General features: G+C 35.6%; 4 protein-coding genes across 7 annotated transcripts; 1 reads left to right on the forward strand and 3 right to left on the reverse strand.

Annotated features, from left to right (window-relative positions):
• Positions 32 to 2,676, reverse strand: LOC104740933 (14-3-3-like protein GF14 epsilon). The gene is made up of 7 exons (XM_010461676.2): positions 2,489 to 2,676; positions 1,636 to 1,942; positions 1,257 to 1,344; positions 1,042 to 1,151; positions 805 to 953; positions 435 to 472; positions 32 to 326 (listed from the first exon to the last, which is right to left on the reverse strand). Exons 1-7 carry the CDS (start codon positions 2,553 to 2,555, stop codon positions 321 to 323), a joined length of 765 nt encoding a protein of 254 aa, XP_010459978.1. The 5' UTR covers positions 2,556 to 2,676; the 3' UTR covers positions 32 to 320.
• Positions 3,070 to 5,220, reverse strand: LOC104740934 (methyl-CpG-binding domain-containing protein 8-like). 2 transcript variants are annotated; one of them, XM_010461679.2, is made up of 3 exons: positions 4,691 to 5,219; positions 4,075 to 4,619; positions 3,070 to 3,703 (listed from the first exon to the last, which is right to left on the reverse strand). In XM_010461679.2, exons 1-3 carry the CDS (start codon positions 4,910 to 4,912, stop codon positions 3,241 to 3,243), a joined length of 1,230 nt encoding a protein of 409 aa, XP_010459981.1. In that variant the 5' UTR covers positions 4,913 to 5,219; the 3' UTR covers positions 3,070 to 3,240. The 2 variants fall into 2 exon arrangements, with proteins under 2 accessions (XP_010459981.1, XP_010459980.1); XM_010461678.2 differs by having other exon boundaries at positions 4,075 to 5,220.
• LOC104740935 lies at positions 5,479 to 7,465 on the reverse strand. Of its 3 annotated transcripts, none has more exons than XM_010461680.2 (2): positions 6,783 to 7,465; positions 5,479 to 6,573 (listed from the first exon to the last, which is right to left on the reverse strand). In XM_010461680.2, the coding sequence occupies exon 2, from the start codon at positions 6,461 to 6,463 to the stop codon at positions 5,582 to 5,584; it is 882 nt and encodes a 293-aa protein (XP_010459982.1). In that variant the 5' UTR covers positions 6,464 to 6,573; positions 6,783 to 7,465; the 3' UTR covers positions 5,479 to 5,581. The 3 variants fall into 3 exon arrangements, with proteins under 3 accessions (XP_010459982.1, XP_010459984.1, XP_010459985.1); XM_010461682.2 differs by having other exon boundaries at positions 5,479 to 6,576; XM_010461683.2 differs by having other exon boundaries at positions 5,479 to 6,216; positions 6,325 to 7,463.
• LOC104740938 (RNA-binding protein 24-like) lies at positions 10,247 to 13,494 on the forward strand. The gene is made up of 6 exons (XM_010461684.2): positions 10,247 to 10,655; positions 10,742 to 10,865; positions 11,283 to 11,400; positions 11,863 to 11,896; positions 12,229 to 12,520; positions 13,152 to 13,494. Exons 1-6 carry the CDS (start codon positions 10,470 to 10,472, stop codon positions 13,253 to 13,255), a joined length of 858 nt encoding a protein of 285 aa, XP_010459986.1. The 5' UTR covers positions 10,247 to 10,469; the 3' UTR covers positions 13,256 to 13,494.

Below are 16,371 nucleotides of genomic sequence, written 5' to 3' on the forward strand. Positions count from 1 at the left end.
TAAGAAAGATTCGTCAATTTTTGTTGTAATGTTGAAACGATGATACTCCTAATAATCTGATAAACAAAACCCAAATGATGCCTGGTGGTGGCTCAATTCAAACAACAAAGAAGCAAACTAAGCATAAAACAGACTCCATCCAACCATCATAAGAAGGTCGAAGATACTTGTTGTGGAAAGTTCAAGATCTTGTTGAAACATTATCAAGAAAGATAAATTAAAATTACACGTTCTTCTGAGTAGCAGCGCTTACTACTATCTTCAGTTCAAGATTCAAGATGCAGCAAGAGACGCTTCTCTTCTCACAGAGGATTCACGATTTAGTTCTGCAAAATGATTCAGTGCTTCCATGAGTGTCTAATTTATCAATCAAATGGATGATAAATAATCGTTTTAAGCAGCTTTTAAATATCAACGAAACTGGCTTTTCATACCTCATCTTGAGGCTCATCAGCACCTTTGGTTCGCTCATCTAAGAGGAAAAAGAAAAAAGTTGAGTGTAAGCTGCAGATTCAAAGTTGTTCAAACGCAACAAAGCTCTGGAAGAGAAACAAGTATGCTTAAGTTTTCTGCTACAATCTCCTACAAAATAGCTAGAATCCAACGACTATGCGCATAGGAATAAATGCATGAAGGACACTTAAATGACAGAATCCAGATTAATGGTTTCGAGTTCCCGAGCATCAATATATCAACAACATTTCCACTCAAAGTTGAGGCTCTTAACAGTTCAAGAACGAACAAGATTTAAAAGGCTTACTAGATTCTTAGGGAAACTAGGGGAATACAATAAAATAAGATTACCTCCTTCCTCATTGAGGTCTGAAGTCCACAAGGTGAGATTGTCTCTAAGTAGCTGCATAATAAGAGTGCTGTCCTTGTACGATTCCTCGTTGAGGCTGTCGAGTTCAGCAATTGCATCATCGAATGCTTGCTTAGCCAATTGGCATGCGCTGTACAACACATAGTTTCAGACTGTTAGAAAGTGACCATATCGATTCAATGACATGTTCTATCAAGAAATAAGCGAACGAAACAAACCTTTCAGGAGAGTTTAAGATCTCATAGTAGAAAACGGAAAAGTTCAATGCCAAGCCAAGTCTAACTGGATGTGTGGGTGCCAAACCTGTCTCTGCAGCAGCAACAGCAGCCTACATAGCCAGATAAAAATAAGGAGGTCTCTTGTTAGGTTTTTCCGGGCTCACATGTAGGAGAGAAGGCACAGGAGAGAGTAGAAAGAAATATGATCAGAGGACCTTATATGCTTCAAGAGACTGATCCGCAGCTTGCTTGCGTTCAGCACCAGAACTGAACTCTGCCAAATAACGGTAATAATCTCCTTTCCTACATAGAAAGATCATAAATGTAGAGTCAAAACAGTGAAACAACTATGGGAAAAAAGTTCATGAATCTCAGAACCATGAATCTAATTCATTTCAGGAAAAAACAGTGGTAGCAATGTGAGAGCTTAAAGATATAACTTCATTTAAGTGGATATGATAAACCTCAATATCTCATTCTTAATCACAAGAATGGTCCAATCCAAATCAACTCTACATTTGCTTCAGGTCATACCACATTTGGGATTAAAGAAAAAATGGGCAGAGAATAAAGAAGCACAGGATGATGACTCACATTTTGTAGAAAAAGACAGTAGACTCCACAGCAGTAGAAGATGGAATGAGGTGCTTATCGATGACGGACAAGATGTCATTACAAACTTTGGCAAGCTCATCTTCAACTCTCTTGCGATAAGTCTTAAGCCTCTTGACATTTTCCTCATTACCCTTAGACTCTTCCTTCTGCTCAATGGAAGATAGTATTCTCCATGAAGCTCTCCTTGCACCAATCACATTCTTGTACCCAACAGATACAAGGTTTCTCTCCTCGACTGTTAGCTCCACATCAAGCTGAGCAACTTTCTTCATCGCCTCAACCATTTCTGCAACAACAATTTACAAAGAAAACCAATCTCTGATTCTAGCTTCCATGTAAACAATATAGCTGGTTTGCAATCTAGATTACTACACAGAATCAGATCTAGCTAAGAGATGTAAAAACTTTTTTCCATTCTTCAGCATCAATCTTTGAAAAAATCTAAAACCAAAAGCAAAAGAGAAAAAAAAAACGAGACCGCAAGTGAAAAAACATAGATCTATATCATTTTCATACTAGCCATCTTTGAGTAACCATGGACTCATACTAAGAGATTCTTCGAAAAAAAATGAGAATAAAAATCAAATGAACATAAGATCAAGACTGATCAGATCATCAGAGAAACACCAAAACAAGAAAATTTACTTTTAAGGGCTCATCTAAATCTCTAAATCTAGATCAAAGTCACACAAATCCATAACGCAGATTCACAGAAATGTAAAACCAAATCATAAATTCGATAGGAGCAACAAAAAAAGATCGGATTTTTCAGAAACATTTTCACAAAACAGAGAGAGATCCAAAAAAAAAAAAAAAAAAAAAAAAAAAGTACCATCGTATCTTTCGGTTTGCTCAGAGAGCTTGGCCAAGTAAACTTGATTTTCCCTCTCATTCTCCATGGCTTTTTTCCTTCTTCTTCTTCTTCTTCTTCTTCTTCTCTCTGTCTCTCAGAAGTATGAATCAAATGGGATGCTTTTGATTTTTGATTGATTTCGAGATTACTAAGTTAAGTAACCCTAGGATGCTCTCTCTCTTCCTCCTATAAATATTGGCCGTTGGATCTACTTTTTTTCAGTCAACAAACTCAGAACCTAAAGTTTTAGAAATTACAAAAGAACCTCAAAGGTTTTGTTTTTCTACAGAAAGAACCTTTAAATTAAACCGAATCAAAATTCGAAGCAACACTTTTGTGCTGCTGCTAAGTCAATAACGTAAAAGGTTAACTACTACGCTTACGTGACAATCGGAGAAAGACATGTCCTCTTTGTCCCACTTCTATGGGTTTGTTCGTTTTCTTTAATACAACACCAAACCCAAATCATACACATGTCCATATTTTCATGTCAACGCAATTACAAAATTAATCAGATTTATCTGTTAATTAAACTATAAGTTCGTGACGTGAAAAGACTTCAGAAAAAAAATTTGGTTTCTGCGATTTTGTTTTGTACATTTGACCTTTTCAAATTCTATATGTATCCTGTAGTTTAGCTAAAAAAAGCCTAAAACATGCTTTAGTCTTGCATGGAACATAACATAATGGGAAAACAATTTGTTCCAGGTAAACGAACTGGTCACAGAAACTCAGTGGATTTGTGAGCTGAAATACTGTTGTTGCTCCTCACTCTTTGTCGACAGGCCTTTCGACATTGTTTCTTGATCTTTTGGGTTCGATAGAGCTGCCAAATTCTCCATGTTATCATCATCGTTGTCGTCTCCATTCAGAAAATCTGCATTATTATTATCTTTCTCCACCAGACTTGTTTTCACTGGATCTGCTACATCGCCATTTTCTACACCTTTCGCTTCTTCAAACACATCACCACCAACTGTTCTTCCGATCTCGNGGTTTGTTATAGAGTTTGGAACAGGCAAGTCAATGGTATCAGCGTTACCTAGTAAAGATTTGTTAGCCATCACTGGTTGTTGTCCTAGAGTTTTGTTGTCGGATTGTAAAGAATTGAGCCGGTTCCTGCTTCGGGATACAAGAAGAGATTGCAGATACGTGGAGACTTCCTTGCAGGTTTCAAACTGTTGCCCATCAGGACTGTATAATCATAAAAAAAAAAGAAAAGAGAAATTTTTTATAATCATGAACTAAAAGTGATAAACAGCAGCTAGAATCCTAGAACGGCAAAGAATACACACACGGATAGGCAATTCCACTAGCACCCCTTAAGTCTTGTAAACATATTTTATCATGTTCAAGAAGATAAAAAGTAAACAAGAGGGATAAATCAAAAGTCTAGCAGCAGAACTGAAACACTATTATTATATACCACCAAACTCGGTTTCTGACTATCAAACACTATGCTATATTTTCAGGTCAATCTCATAATCCAACTACGAACAGAGACATGATAAACAGAACCAATGAAGACAACTAAAGGCAACAGTAGGCTGAAAACATTATAATACCTTACGTATCTGCGACAAGCCAGCAACAAATTGCTACCTTTCCTTTTGATATAGAGCATAAGTTTCCATCCTTTAGGCAAGTATCCCCCAAAATCACAAGCTCTCACAACTTTCTTCTTCTTCCCTATATTCACCCATTCACCATTCAATTGTTCCAAGAAACCTAAGATCTCTTCCTTTGTCTCCAACCCAACCGTGATCCTCCTCAGCTCTTCTTCATATGGATCCTCTAAAACATTAGCCAATGCTGAAAGATCAACCATTGTACCTTCTCTGTTCTCCAACCTCACTAACTCCTCCTTATCCAATGCAGAGACATCCACCATTGTTGTTGTACCTTCTCTGTTCTCCAAGTTCACTGCTGGCTGATTGAAACCATCTCTATTCTTTGGAGGACGACCTCTCTTTCTCTTGGCTGGATTTGAATCCATGGAGATATCTACAGATGCTTCACCCGTTAAATCCAAAACCTCCGTATCTTCGCTAGGGTTACGAATCCTCCGCCGCCGTCCTCGCTTCCGCTTGATTTCATTCCCGGAGGTTCCCTGAATCAGAACGTTCTGAACCGAATCAGGATTTGGTCTCTGATAAACATAGCTGTTATAATGGATCTGACCTTCGTTATCTTCGACTTCTTCCTCTCCTTCGTCTTCTTCCTCTTTACTACTCTGAACCGAATCGACATTAAACAGAGATCTGAGTAGCGACGCGACTTGCGACTGTTCTTCACGGGAGGAATCGTCTCTTTGACGTTGCGGAGACGGAGGTTCCGGTGGTTGAGGGTGGCGCGCAAGGCGGAGACGGAGAAATGTCTGTTTCCGGCTACCGGCGGACTCATTGAAGACGGAGCGATCGATCTTTGGTGTCAAATCGTCGTCTCCACCGGCGGAAGCAGCGAGAGACGCTGAAGAGGACGGAGAGAGAGAAGAACAGTGACAGAGAGCGCGAAGTTCAGACTGAGACAAGAGACGCGTATCGATTAACGGCAAAGATTCGGCTGATAAACGGTTACCAGCACCACCGTCTCCGTCGTCCATTGAGGTCGCCGCCGTGAACACGTCAGACGCAAAACGGCACGGTTTCGAAAATTCCGATAACTTCAGAGCCTTCTTCTTCCTTCTCTTTTGCTTTTTTAATTCTCGCTCTTAGCTTTTCGGTTCGGTTTATATCTAATTTTCAGTTTAAACCGGTTATGCCAAAACCGCTTTAAATTTTTACGATTACGAGATTACTGTCTCAAAAATGTTGTATATTTGATTATTTAATCAAATTTGGAAAGAAAAATGTTTACATTTCAATTATAAATGTTGACACTAGAGAATTGATTTTCAAAGTTTATAAATTGTAATTTTGATGGTAATCGAGTAAACCATATCAAAATTATTATTATTATTTTTTTTTTTGTCAAAGTGAATTTTCATTCAAATCAAAGCTTCTTAAAGAGGTGGGTTCTTACAACATACAGCAAGTTAAGCAAAAGAGAGAAAGGGTAAGGGTTCCATGAACTTTAAAAGGAATTCTCAACTCTTGGAAGTTTTACAATATATGAAGAATCTATTAGGACCAAAGTGGATTCGACCATCAAGACAGGCTTCGCAAAATCCTTGACCAACAAGTGATCATAAATGGCTCTAGCGGGTGACGCAATCGAGCTTTGAAAAGAGTGTTCCACAAGGGTAACATTAGACGGGTGTCTTGCCAACATGAGAGGTAAAGTAATTAGAGAAAAGTCCTTCAGCATTTTAAGACCGAACCTCATGTCTCTAGAAGGAGCTTCAACCGGGGATCGCAAGAGTTGGGTGTCAAACCGTAGCAAAGCAGGTGAGTCCTCCCTCACATGAAGCTCATAGCCATGGAGGTTAAGGTGTTTCACACAAAGCTTGCAGCCGGTTTGACCCTGAGTTATGATAACAAACCCGAGCTTCCTAGCGTTTGGTGAGATGTGGCAATTGGGAACAATGGATGTAAGCTTCAGTTTCAAGCAGATTGTTGGATCAGATTCCAAAATAAAGCTCTGCAATGAAGGCATCCGAACACTGCTAATAGGCTGGCCTCGACAAGGATATAGCTCAGACCATTCTGAAGAACACAATATACTGCTACCAAGGAGTCCACGACTTGACCAAGCAGATATGATTGGAACTAGAGAAGTTGAGTTTGATACCACATTGTCATTCATAGGTCTAGATAGGACAATCCAAAACCCGACCAGTACAAACAAATCACAGCACAAGAAGCTTCGACACTCACCTCTTAAGTAGTTGGTTTTCCCAGGGGTGGATTCGGTTGTCAGGGGAAGATGGGAAAGCTTCAGTAGTCCCCTCTCCTTGGAGAGGAAACCATAATGTCGTGCTTCCTCAAATTTTTGTGTTCCATAGTAATATCCCATATGTTGTGCATTATCACTCGATTAGGCTCAGAAACTCGATGAGACGGGGTTGAAAGTTTGGAGAAGTTTTGGTAACCCTCGCTCCTTGGATGCGGGGTCATAATGCCAACCTTCTTCAAATCAAAATCATTACTATGAACTAGAGACAAACACTCAAGTACCCTGAATAGTAGATGACCCAATGTAGAAATAGAGGATTTGCTATGGACTAAAGATCCAGAATAATGCGCGTACAACCAACTCAATGACATCGCTATAAAGACTATAAGGGAGAAGTGCCATCAGTAATAGGCTGAGCAAAAGTTTTAAGACAAGATACCTCATGGGCTTGAGCTTTGATATTGTTAATGGGCCAACAGAAAGTCCAAGGCCTGCTAGACCAAAACCTAAATTCGAATTGGTTGGCCATGGTGAGAAGATGTTGCGGTGGCTCAACAGAGATGATTTCGGGATTTGCAGTGAGCTCCACATCTCCGGTGAACGGGACTTCAACAGAAAAGGGTTTGAAGAATGTGTTAAGGCTGAGGCATGGATCCCATGGAGGAAACCGGTTTTGGGAAGATACAGATCTGTGGTCTTTGGATCCGCCATCGAGGATGGTACAAGTGGAAAAAGGAGGAAGAAGTTCACCAAAGTCCACCTCCTTCCTTTGTCGCTAGTTATTGAGATTTGGATGTTTAAAAGGTTTTGAAAAAGGGATAAAAAGCAAAACGAGAAAATTAAAAGTGGAAAAACTAAAGTTAAAAAGAGCAGCGAAAGAGATGGTCCAACGCCGACAAGTTAAAGCTGTGCCGGCGTTGGAAAACTTTAGCGGAATGGAGACTTCGATGTTTGTGCCCGAGAGAGTTTTCCTGGTTTTGCCTAATGGATACCATATCAAAATTATCAAGTATCAACAATGCTATTGCATACAACAGGTCCGTCCATATGCAACGACTTGGTCATGGTCATGGTATCTTCTCACTCATGCTCTGATTAGCAATTTTTCTAACCACCAAAATCACTAGTAAAACTCCAATTAGTAATCATTATATAAATAGAATCTAGTTTTTATTAATTAGATTTTAATATATCAACGTTATTTTGATGAAGAAACAGAGATTTACCGAGACATTATTAGGCAGATAGATGATAAAGTTGGAGAAGTCCAATGTCCAAAAATCATTGTAATTTTTTTAATATTAATCTATTCAATTTCATTCTAACTAAGTCCAGACTGATTTTTGTTTATTGGTTTTGTAGATGTTATTATCAATGTTATCTGAAAGAGCAACCATATACCAAGATGAAAGATTTGATGATGCTTAAAGATGGTAAATTATTATTATTTTTGAGAATAATTGGTTAAATATTGGTCCAAATTATTATTGGTATATAGAAAAACTCAATTTTTTTATATATATAGCTAGATATGATAGATTTGGAAAAAAAACTTTAATAATAAAATAATTTCTCTCAGTTTGATTGATTGAAAAATAGACTAATTTATACAAAATCATAATTTGCTGAACAATCTATCTAACTATCATGATAAAATATACATAAATATTAATTTTCTTTTCAAGTGGTTTTCGTTAATCTCCCAAAAACTCTTACCAACATAGTGAAACAAACATTTATCCTTACAAAAAGATTTGTTAAGAAAGTCTTTGAAAATACAAAGTTCACTGGTCATATTCGTTGCTTGATTTATTTTGTAAGGTCTATCCAAGTGTAGAACATTATGTTTATTTTTCTCTTATTTCATTTTGTTTATAAGTGTAATATCAGAGTTGAGAGAGAGAGAGCTAAATAAGATTAGATAATGGAGAGAAAAGAATGGCAGAAGGAGAGTTCCACGTGGAAGGATCTGCCAGTTCACGGATTCTCTTCTGTCTCTTCTTTAAACTCAACTCCAGCTGTTTTTTTTTTCTTCTCTTTTTCTATTCTTATTTTTATTACCAAACAAATAATAATATTTGTATTGGCTGAATGAAAATGTTGTCATTTACCAACATTTTCATGTAAATTTCTCTTTAATATCTGCTACTTTTCTAGCGCCGTGATTCACATTACTTTCAACAAAACCAGATGAAGACCAATGTAAACGTAAGTTTGATCTGGCAAATGACAATCCTTTTTTTTTTTGTATCGTCAACTACACAGTTATTCATTCTGATGTTGCTCAATATATATATATATATATATATATATATACATAACGATATTTTACAAATGCATACGGGAGTGAAATATAGTAGATGATAGTGGGGTTTAATAATAGGAAAGAAGAGGGATATAAAGAGGGATGGTCGTTACTGGGTGCGTGCATGCGTGCGGTAGAATATGTAAAAGCTGTTTCTCTGCTCATTTCATCGTGTCATCTTCTCAGAATCTCAATTCTTTTGCCCTCCACTTTCACATATATAGCTCCTTTATTACAACTACATTTACAACTACATGTTTATAGGCTTATCCAACTCTTCTTACTACACGAACGTTTTATGCATGTAGCATGCAAAGAAAATATATTTCTTTGATAGTTAGTTCCGAAAAAAATCCATATATATAATTTTCTCATATATTATATATTTATATACTTACATACCACAATAGCTTGTCAAACCTCTAACTTCATATCTAAGTATTTCAATATTGAATTCAAAAAGGATCAAAAGGTAGAAATGTAGTTGATTCGTATCAAATGCTCCATTAAATTTTATGCTTGACACTAATTATTTTAAAGTTCAAAACAATTGGATGGGAATTTCAATGATTTTTTATAGCTACTCACTTGTAATATATCAATATATTTCCGTCTTTTATAGTATAATATTAATAGTCATTATCGTAAATGGGGATGAGAAATCTCTACAGGGATATATATACTGAAACTTCAAAACTATCTTTTCACCAATTTTTACTTTTTATGGCTTGGTGGATATAACAATGGACTTCCACTAATCGTAAAAAGTCATAACAAATCCGATCGGCATAATCATCGTCATTAGAATTTATCTAATCATTGATACACATAGTACTTACTTTTTATTTGGCTAGTAATAATTAAGAAAGGAATTTAAAATCTATATCAAAAATGGAAAATACACCAATTACAAATTTAAGGGTTTAAATTTTTTGATTATGTGGGGGTTCGGGTTAAGAATATGTATATGTTATTAGTTTGTAGACTTTATGTTTAATTTTTAGGATTAAATTAATGTTTAGTTTGAAGGGTTTATGGTTAAGATTTAGTCTATTAATTTCTAGTTTAAAAACCATATACAAACTACTTTTTTAATCTTGGTATAATTAGATCTAGACTTTTAATTGTGAATGCTAATAAATCGACTATTACTTTCCACTAAACCACAAACCAACTTTTAGTTATGGGTATTCGAGTGACGTCCTATGCAAATTATATCGAAACTGCATGGTATGCAGTATGCTAAATCATTCGCAGTACTTAACCATCTATGGAATAGGGTTGCTGATCTTACGACTTTTTGAAATATATTATTCTTCTGGACTCAGAAAACATTAAAGAAGGTATTTTAATGGAGGAGGGAAAAAAGTTGTGGAAGAGATATAGTGTTAAAACCTGGCAAGTTATATAGACAGCGAAGACATACTCAGTGCTTGCCTTGTCACTCTTCTTACAAAACCCCAAATAAAATCTTACATTAACTCTCGCCAAGTCACATTGTCTCTCTATCTCTAAACGGGACCGTTTAAGAGTTGCAAATTGCAACCAATAAAATAAAAAAAAATAAAAAAAAAAATAAAGAGAGCAAATTATGAAAAAGTCGTTTATTCGGAGGGATTTGACGATATAAAGGAGCTAACTTTCCCTCATTTACAATCTTTTCTTCTTTTCTTTCTTGGCTCATGTTTTAATTAGACAGACCCCATTTTCATATAATTCATTCATTTAATTTTATTCAATTCATTTTTTTTTTGTTATCGGTGTATATCATTCATAACAACCATCATCATCAACAAATCAAGAAACAGTTTACAAAAATATATGTCTAATACGAGCTATTACCGATCACCGTTCGGAGACACGACTCACACCAAAGTGTTCGTGGGAGGTTTAGCATGGGAGACTCCGACCGATGAAATGCGCCGTCACTTTGATCAGTTCGGTGAGATTCTTGAAGCCGTCATCATCACCGATAAGACTACCGGAAAATCTAAAGGCTACGGTTTCGTAAGTTCTTTATCATATCTCTCCACCATTTTAATTCTTTCTTTGTTCTCGACCCCGACCACGTCATCATATCCGTGGTCCTCCAGGTCACGTTTCGAGAGCCGGACTCCGCGACTAGAGCGGTCGCTGATCCCAACCCTGTGATCGATGGACGAAAGGCCAATTGCAATATTGCGTCTTTTGGACGGCCACGACCATCGACGCCTCGAGGTTCGTTAACTCAATTTACTTTTCTTTGAATCTCAATTTTGATGATCATCTCATCGGTCTATTTCTTTATGTATAAAAGATTTCTTACCCATTTGGCTGAACCTTTTTTTTTTTTTGGCAACATATGGCTAAATATATTATTTAATTTGATGGGATTGTTTTGAGAAGATTTAAAAACTAATACGATGATGAATATGATGATCTATTTTATGTTTTCAAAACGTAAATTCATCAGTTTTTAATCTTATATTGGGGATATCGGTCAATTTCTTTGTATTTGCATACCTAAAAATGGGGTTACTTATGTGATATGCAAACAAGAAAAAAAATGCTACATTGTTTGATAATGTTATTAGCAATGTAATATTTTTTTTTTTCTTCTCAAATAAAACTTGTTATTACTCATTGATGGCATAGGGCGAGGCCAAGGAGGAAGCCCTGGTCAATATCAAGGCGGTGGACAATCAGACTATACTGGGATGGCTGCTCCGTTGCAGCAGGCTGCAACTGCCCAGCTCATGTATCCGTCATATGGGTAAGCAAGAATGATTTATAACTTAAAATTAATGGGTTTATATATTTAAACCCAAAGGGTGTAAATTTTTTTATAAATTTTGCTTAGACAAGGAAATGGTCCAATGCGATAGAAATGGTAAGAGGCAGAAGATGATATTTAATGCTTCAATTTGCGCAAGTTGGAGTCAGCCTGTAAATATCATGTTCATAATATATACACTTTTATCAATATACTAGCTAGCTAGCTAGTTGTCCCTATAAAAAGCATATTATGTAATGAAGATTAGTCGGACCAACGTCGCAACAATAATAGTGAAATTATGTCAATGTCATGTATGTATACAAAGAGTACATTTGTCTCTCGATGAATTTTGCATGCACTAAATTTGTCGAGGTAAAATAATTAACTAGAATTGTTTTCGGTATTTTGGTGAATATATAGACTAATTGGTTTAGCATCATTTAATTCTCTTGTTTTCAGGTACACCTACAATTCTGAATATGGGTACCACCAAGTCAGTCCCTCTCTCTATCTCCTCTCATTCTCTCTCTTTCTCCATATGACATACATAGTACATATACAATTACAGACACATGCAATGGTATATATATATATATATATCTACTAGGAAAATGTGGTATCCTTCTAGAGGCTATGAATGTACCTAGAAAACTTGCTTAGATAACAAAATGAGTAGGGATATCGTATATTAAGGTCTTAGAAGAAATATAGAGTAAATCAAAAATAAGAAATTATGGACTTAAGATTATCATGAATGTATTTGATCAGTTTGGTGATATATTAATTGATATATAATATGTTCAGCTCTGAAATATTTACATGCAGGCGCTATACAACTCACAGCTCCAACAGGCTCAATACTATCAACAGCAAATGTACGGAGCAGGAGCAACGTCACCATCATCATCCAACATCATGCCTTCCCCTTACTACTACCTCCAAGCTCCAAGCCCTAGACCATATCCTCATCATCATCAACACTACCAGTATCATCATCATCAACAACAGCAACAACGTTTACCCTCTGCTTCTTCTTACCTAATCTACCCATCCAATGTCGAAGCTCCCACTTCCTCTAATGCCCCTACTTCCCAAGGCCCACTATCTTCTTCCACGGGTAAGTCTTAATTATTGATTTTGTTTTCCTTCCAATTATGTTTCAACGTTGTATTTTCTCAAACGATGTTTAATCACCATGCATGTTCCAATGTGCAATAACATTCATCATCATAACAACATAGATATCCCACAACCTTTAAATAATACGTTTTGTAAAACAAGAGCTAGTGAGATGTATATATATATATATCAATATATAGTACGGAAGATTATATGAAATACCAAAAAGAGTGAATGATTGGGCACATGGGACATATATAATTGCGTCATGTCCATGTGAACTGAGCTGTCTAATTTTTTTTCCTCACCTCTGTCGATCCTCCATCATGGGTCATGCATTTTATATATATGTATGTATGTATTATAAACCAATAGTGTTTGCATGTGAGTTCTGTCACCCTTCTTGTTTTTTTTTTTTTTTTCAAAAAAGTTCTGTCACCTTTTTATATTATTGATTCCCAAGATCTAGTCACACAGCTCACAAGGGACCACTCTCTAGACTCTATTTAAGCAATTATCCAAACTTATTTGCAGAGGGGCCACCAAACAAATAAGTTCTATGTGCGGATTGACTATTTTGTTATATTTTATGTCTAAAGTTATTACGTTAATGTTCTATTTTACTTCAGAATCACACGCACCACAACAAGTCTCAGAAGGAGGAGAACACGATCCAACGGATGCACCTGAAAGTACAACAACGAACAGCAGAGAGTTAACGTCATCTTCATGATCAACTCCAACTCCAACTCCAACTTCAACTTCAACTTCAACTTGTACAATCTTGACATTTTTTCCTTCTCTTTCTCTTCATCCAATCAGAGAGAAAGAAGCTAATTCACTTTTATTACTTTTCTCAACCAAATTCATAACTTAGCATGACTGCCAAAATAAAGATGGCTCTGTGTCTCGACTCTTGTCATGTTCTTTTTCTTCTCCCTAACGGAATAATATAATATGTCGACTTTGATATTCTTTAATATAATAAATTCGACTATTTTAAAAATCTTACATTGTACTTATAAATTAGACTATATATGTCTAATTGATAGCATGTTAAGAAAAAAATAATACTCAAGCAGATAATAAAACCATTTAAAAAAATAAAAAAGGTATTTTTGCTGGCAAAATGTAAAGTTATTGTATTTGAACCTTCAGCTTTTTTTTGTCAACTTAATTAGCTGATTATTGTATATTGGTTTGGTAGAAAAAAAAACATATATAGTCAGATTCCAAACTTTGCACAAAAAGAAAGACAGATTTCGCCGTATATGTCACTGGTTCCATACATCAAACCAAAAAAAGATGTTTTAAAATTAATGTGAAATATATATATATATATATATATATATNCTATGTGCGGATTGACTATTTTGTTATATTTTATGTCTAAAGTTATTACGTTAATGTTCTATTTTACTTCAGAATCACACGCACCACAACAAGTCTCAGAAGGAGGAGAACACGATCCAACGGATGCACCTGAAAGTACAACAACGAACAGCAGAGAGTTAACGTCATCTTCATGATCAACTCCAACTCCAACTCCAACTTCAACTTCAACTTCAACTTGTACAATCTTGACATTTTTTCCTTCTCTTTCTCTTCATCCAATCAGAGAGAAAGAAGCTAATTCACTTTTATTACTTTTCTCAACCAAATTCATAACTTAGCATGACTGCCAAAATAAAGATGGCTCTGTGTCTCGACTCTTGTCATGTTCTTTTTCTTCTCCCTAACGGAATAATATAATATGTCGACTTTGATATTCTTTAATATAATAAATTCGACTATTTTAAAAATCTTACATTGTACTTATAAATTAGACTATATATGTCTAATTGATAGCATGTTAAGAAAAAAATAATACTCAAGCAGATAATAAAACCATTTAAAAAAATAAAAAAGGTATTTTTGCTGGCAAAATGTAAAGTTATTGTATTTGAACCTTCAGCTTTTTTTTGTCAACTTAATTAGCTGATTATTGTATATTGGTTTGGTAGAAAAAAAAACATATATAGTCAGATTCCAAACTTTGCACAAAAAGAAAGACAGATTTCGCCGTATATGTCACTGGTTCCATACATCAAACCAAAAAAAGATGTTTTAAAATTAATGTGAAATATATATATATATATATATATATTTTTTGCTAAATTGTAAAAATTTCATTAAAAATGAAAAAAGTTTAGGTTACAATTCAAAGAATTGAAACCTATACATATGGTTTCATGGCAAAAAAGGTTAAAAAACATGAAAGCATAATACGGTAATTAAACCAAGTTTTCGGTCCAACTACTCAACCAAGCCAAAAAGCTTTGGAAACAAGATGAAGCGATGACGTTTATGATGTCCTTCCCAAATGAGTTGCAAAAGGAGAAAGGCTGATGCAGATTGTAAGAAACCTTGTTACGACTAATAATTAGCTATAGAAACCTTTCGCAGGAGGCCCGAGACCAAGCTGTCAACGGTAAGACTCCAAAACATCGATTACAAACTCTCCCTGCGTTATGTGAGATTGTTTCTTCGTTTCAATCCATGAACTTTCTCAGAACGGAACCTCACACACCATAATGCAAAAAGTGCAAGCTCCCTCTAACCAAGTTCATCCTCGAAGTCAGCAGCTCAGAGCAAAATAAAACCATTCAATACTACACCAGAAGCCAATAGCCCTACTAGCTTCTCTATAGCACAAACAAGACGCAAAGAAGAAGCGAGAACGCAAAGCAAAGCAATCTTCAAACATTATCAATAATTATAGGAAGCCACAACATAAACATGTCATATTTTGGTATGGCTGTATAGCTATATTTTGGTATTAACCAAAAAAAAAACATAATGCCAAAGCACTTATTTTGATTTTGTAGCAATTGACACTGGATACAAACAGTAAAAACAAACAATAATTATATAAGGGTTTATTGGCATCATTTGGAGTTTTAGTATCGAGCCAATCCAAGCATTCCATCTCCTCTCTCCACAAATTTAATCCCGACCGTCCTATTTCACTAGCCTCGACGATTTCCTGGTTCACTAAGAGATGGAGCGGTGCAATCGAATAAACGAGAGGTAAAAAAAATTGCATAGACCGGATAACATCATGCTTGAGATCATCAAACGTGTTAAGATGTTGAGCATTATGTTGTCAGTATTTGTGGTACGGAACTAGGGATGTCCTTTAACCTAAGATTCTTCATCGAATTAAGGTATCCAATCTATAATTTTGTCAAGATGTTCCTTAGACATGTAACGGTAATCTGTCCAATCCACCATTATTATTAGTAATCTAAAATATTCGAAAGATCTGCGTCACACATGCGAAGATCTCCTCTATCAGGATTCAGGCATGAGCGATATCGACGCCAAATTGTGTATTTAATATGTGTGAAATTTATTCGCTTAACAAAAGACAATAATATTGGTTTATCTAATAGTGTGTCTGATTGGTACACACAAACAAAGCTTTACAAATGGTACAGTTTTGATTTTTACCAATCACAAAAACTTTACCAACAACTTTATTAAAAATTTTACTCTCAGCTTTTTTGTACAGCTTTCATATATAGCTTTTTCTTACAGCTTTTCACTATTCCGTAAAAGCTTACAGCTTTCCTGTACAGCTTTAGCTACGTTACCAATCAGATCCAGTATAAGATGAGTTTATTGTAGCTAACGGTAAGAAGATGCCTTTATTATTATAATTATCTCTGCCAGGAAACTAATATTGATGGAAGTGGACAGTGGACATGACTCGGTGATCGGTACTGATTTGTAAACACACTAGGCTAATAAATGGATCCATGCACTAATGTCGATATCATTACTTGTTAGTAGAATATTGTAATTCCA

Source organism: Camelina sativa, chromosome 14, assembly GCF_000633955.1.
Source record: "Camelina sativa cultivar DH55 chromosome 14, Cs, whole genome shotgun sequence".
In the NCBI taxonomy this organism is placed as follows: Eukaryota; Viridiplantae; Streptophyta; class Magnoliopsida; order Brassicales; family Brassicaceae; genus Camelina; species Camelina sativa.

What these genes read in the sequence shown, in the direction of transcription:
- LOC104740933 (XM_010461676.2), bottom strand. Translation starts at nt 2,555, where the DNA reads ATGGAGAATGAGAGGGAAAATCAAGTTTACTTGGCCAAGCTCTCTGAG. An exon ending in GCAAACCGAAAGATACGATG is followed by an intron (nt 1,943 to 2,488) that starts GTACTTTTTTTT and finishes TTGTTGTTGCAG; the next exon opens with AAATGGTTGAGGCGATGAAG. An exon ending in ACTGTCTTTTTCTACAAAAT is followed by an intron (nt 1,345 to 1,635) that starts GTGAGTCATCAT and finishes CTTTCTATGTAG; the next exon opens with GAAAGGAGATTATTACCGTT.
- LOC104740935 (XM_010461680.2), bottom strand. Translation starts at nt 6,463, where the DNA reads ATGGGATATTACTATGGAACACAAAAATTTGAGGAAGCACGACATTAT.
- LOC104740938 (XM_010461684.2), top strand. Translation starts at nt 10,470, where the DNA reads ATGTCTAATACGAGCTATTACCGATCACCGTTCGGAGACACGACTCAC. An exon ending in CTGAATATGGGTACCACCAA is followed by an intron (nt 11,897 to 12,228) that starts GTCAGTCCCTCT and finishes ATTTACATGCAG; the next exon opens with GCGCTATACAACTCACAGCT. An exon ending in CCCACTATCTTCTTCCACGG is followed by an intron (nt 12,521 to 13,151) that starts GTAAGTCTTAAT and finishes ATTTTACTTCAG; the next exon opens with AATCACACGCACCACAACAA.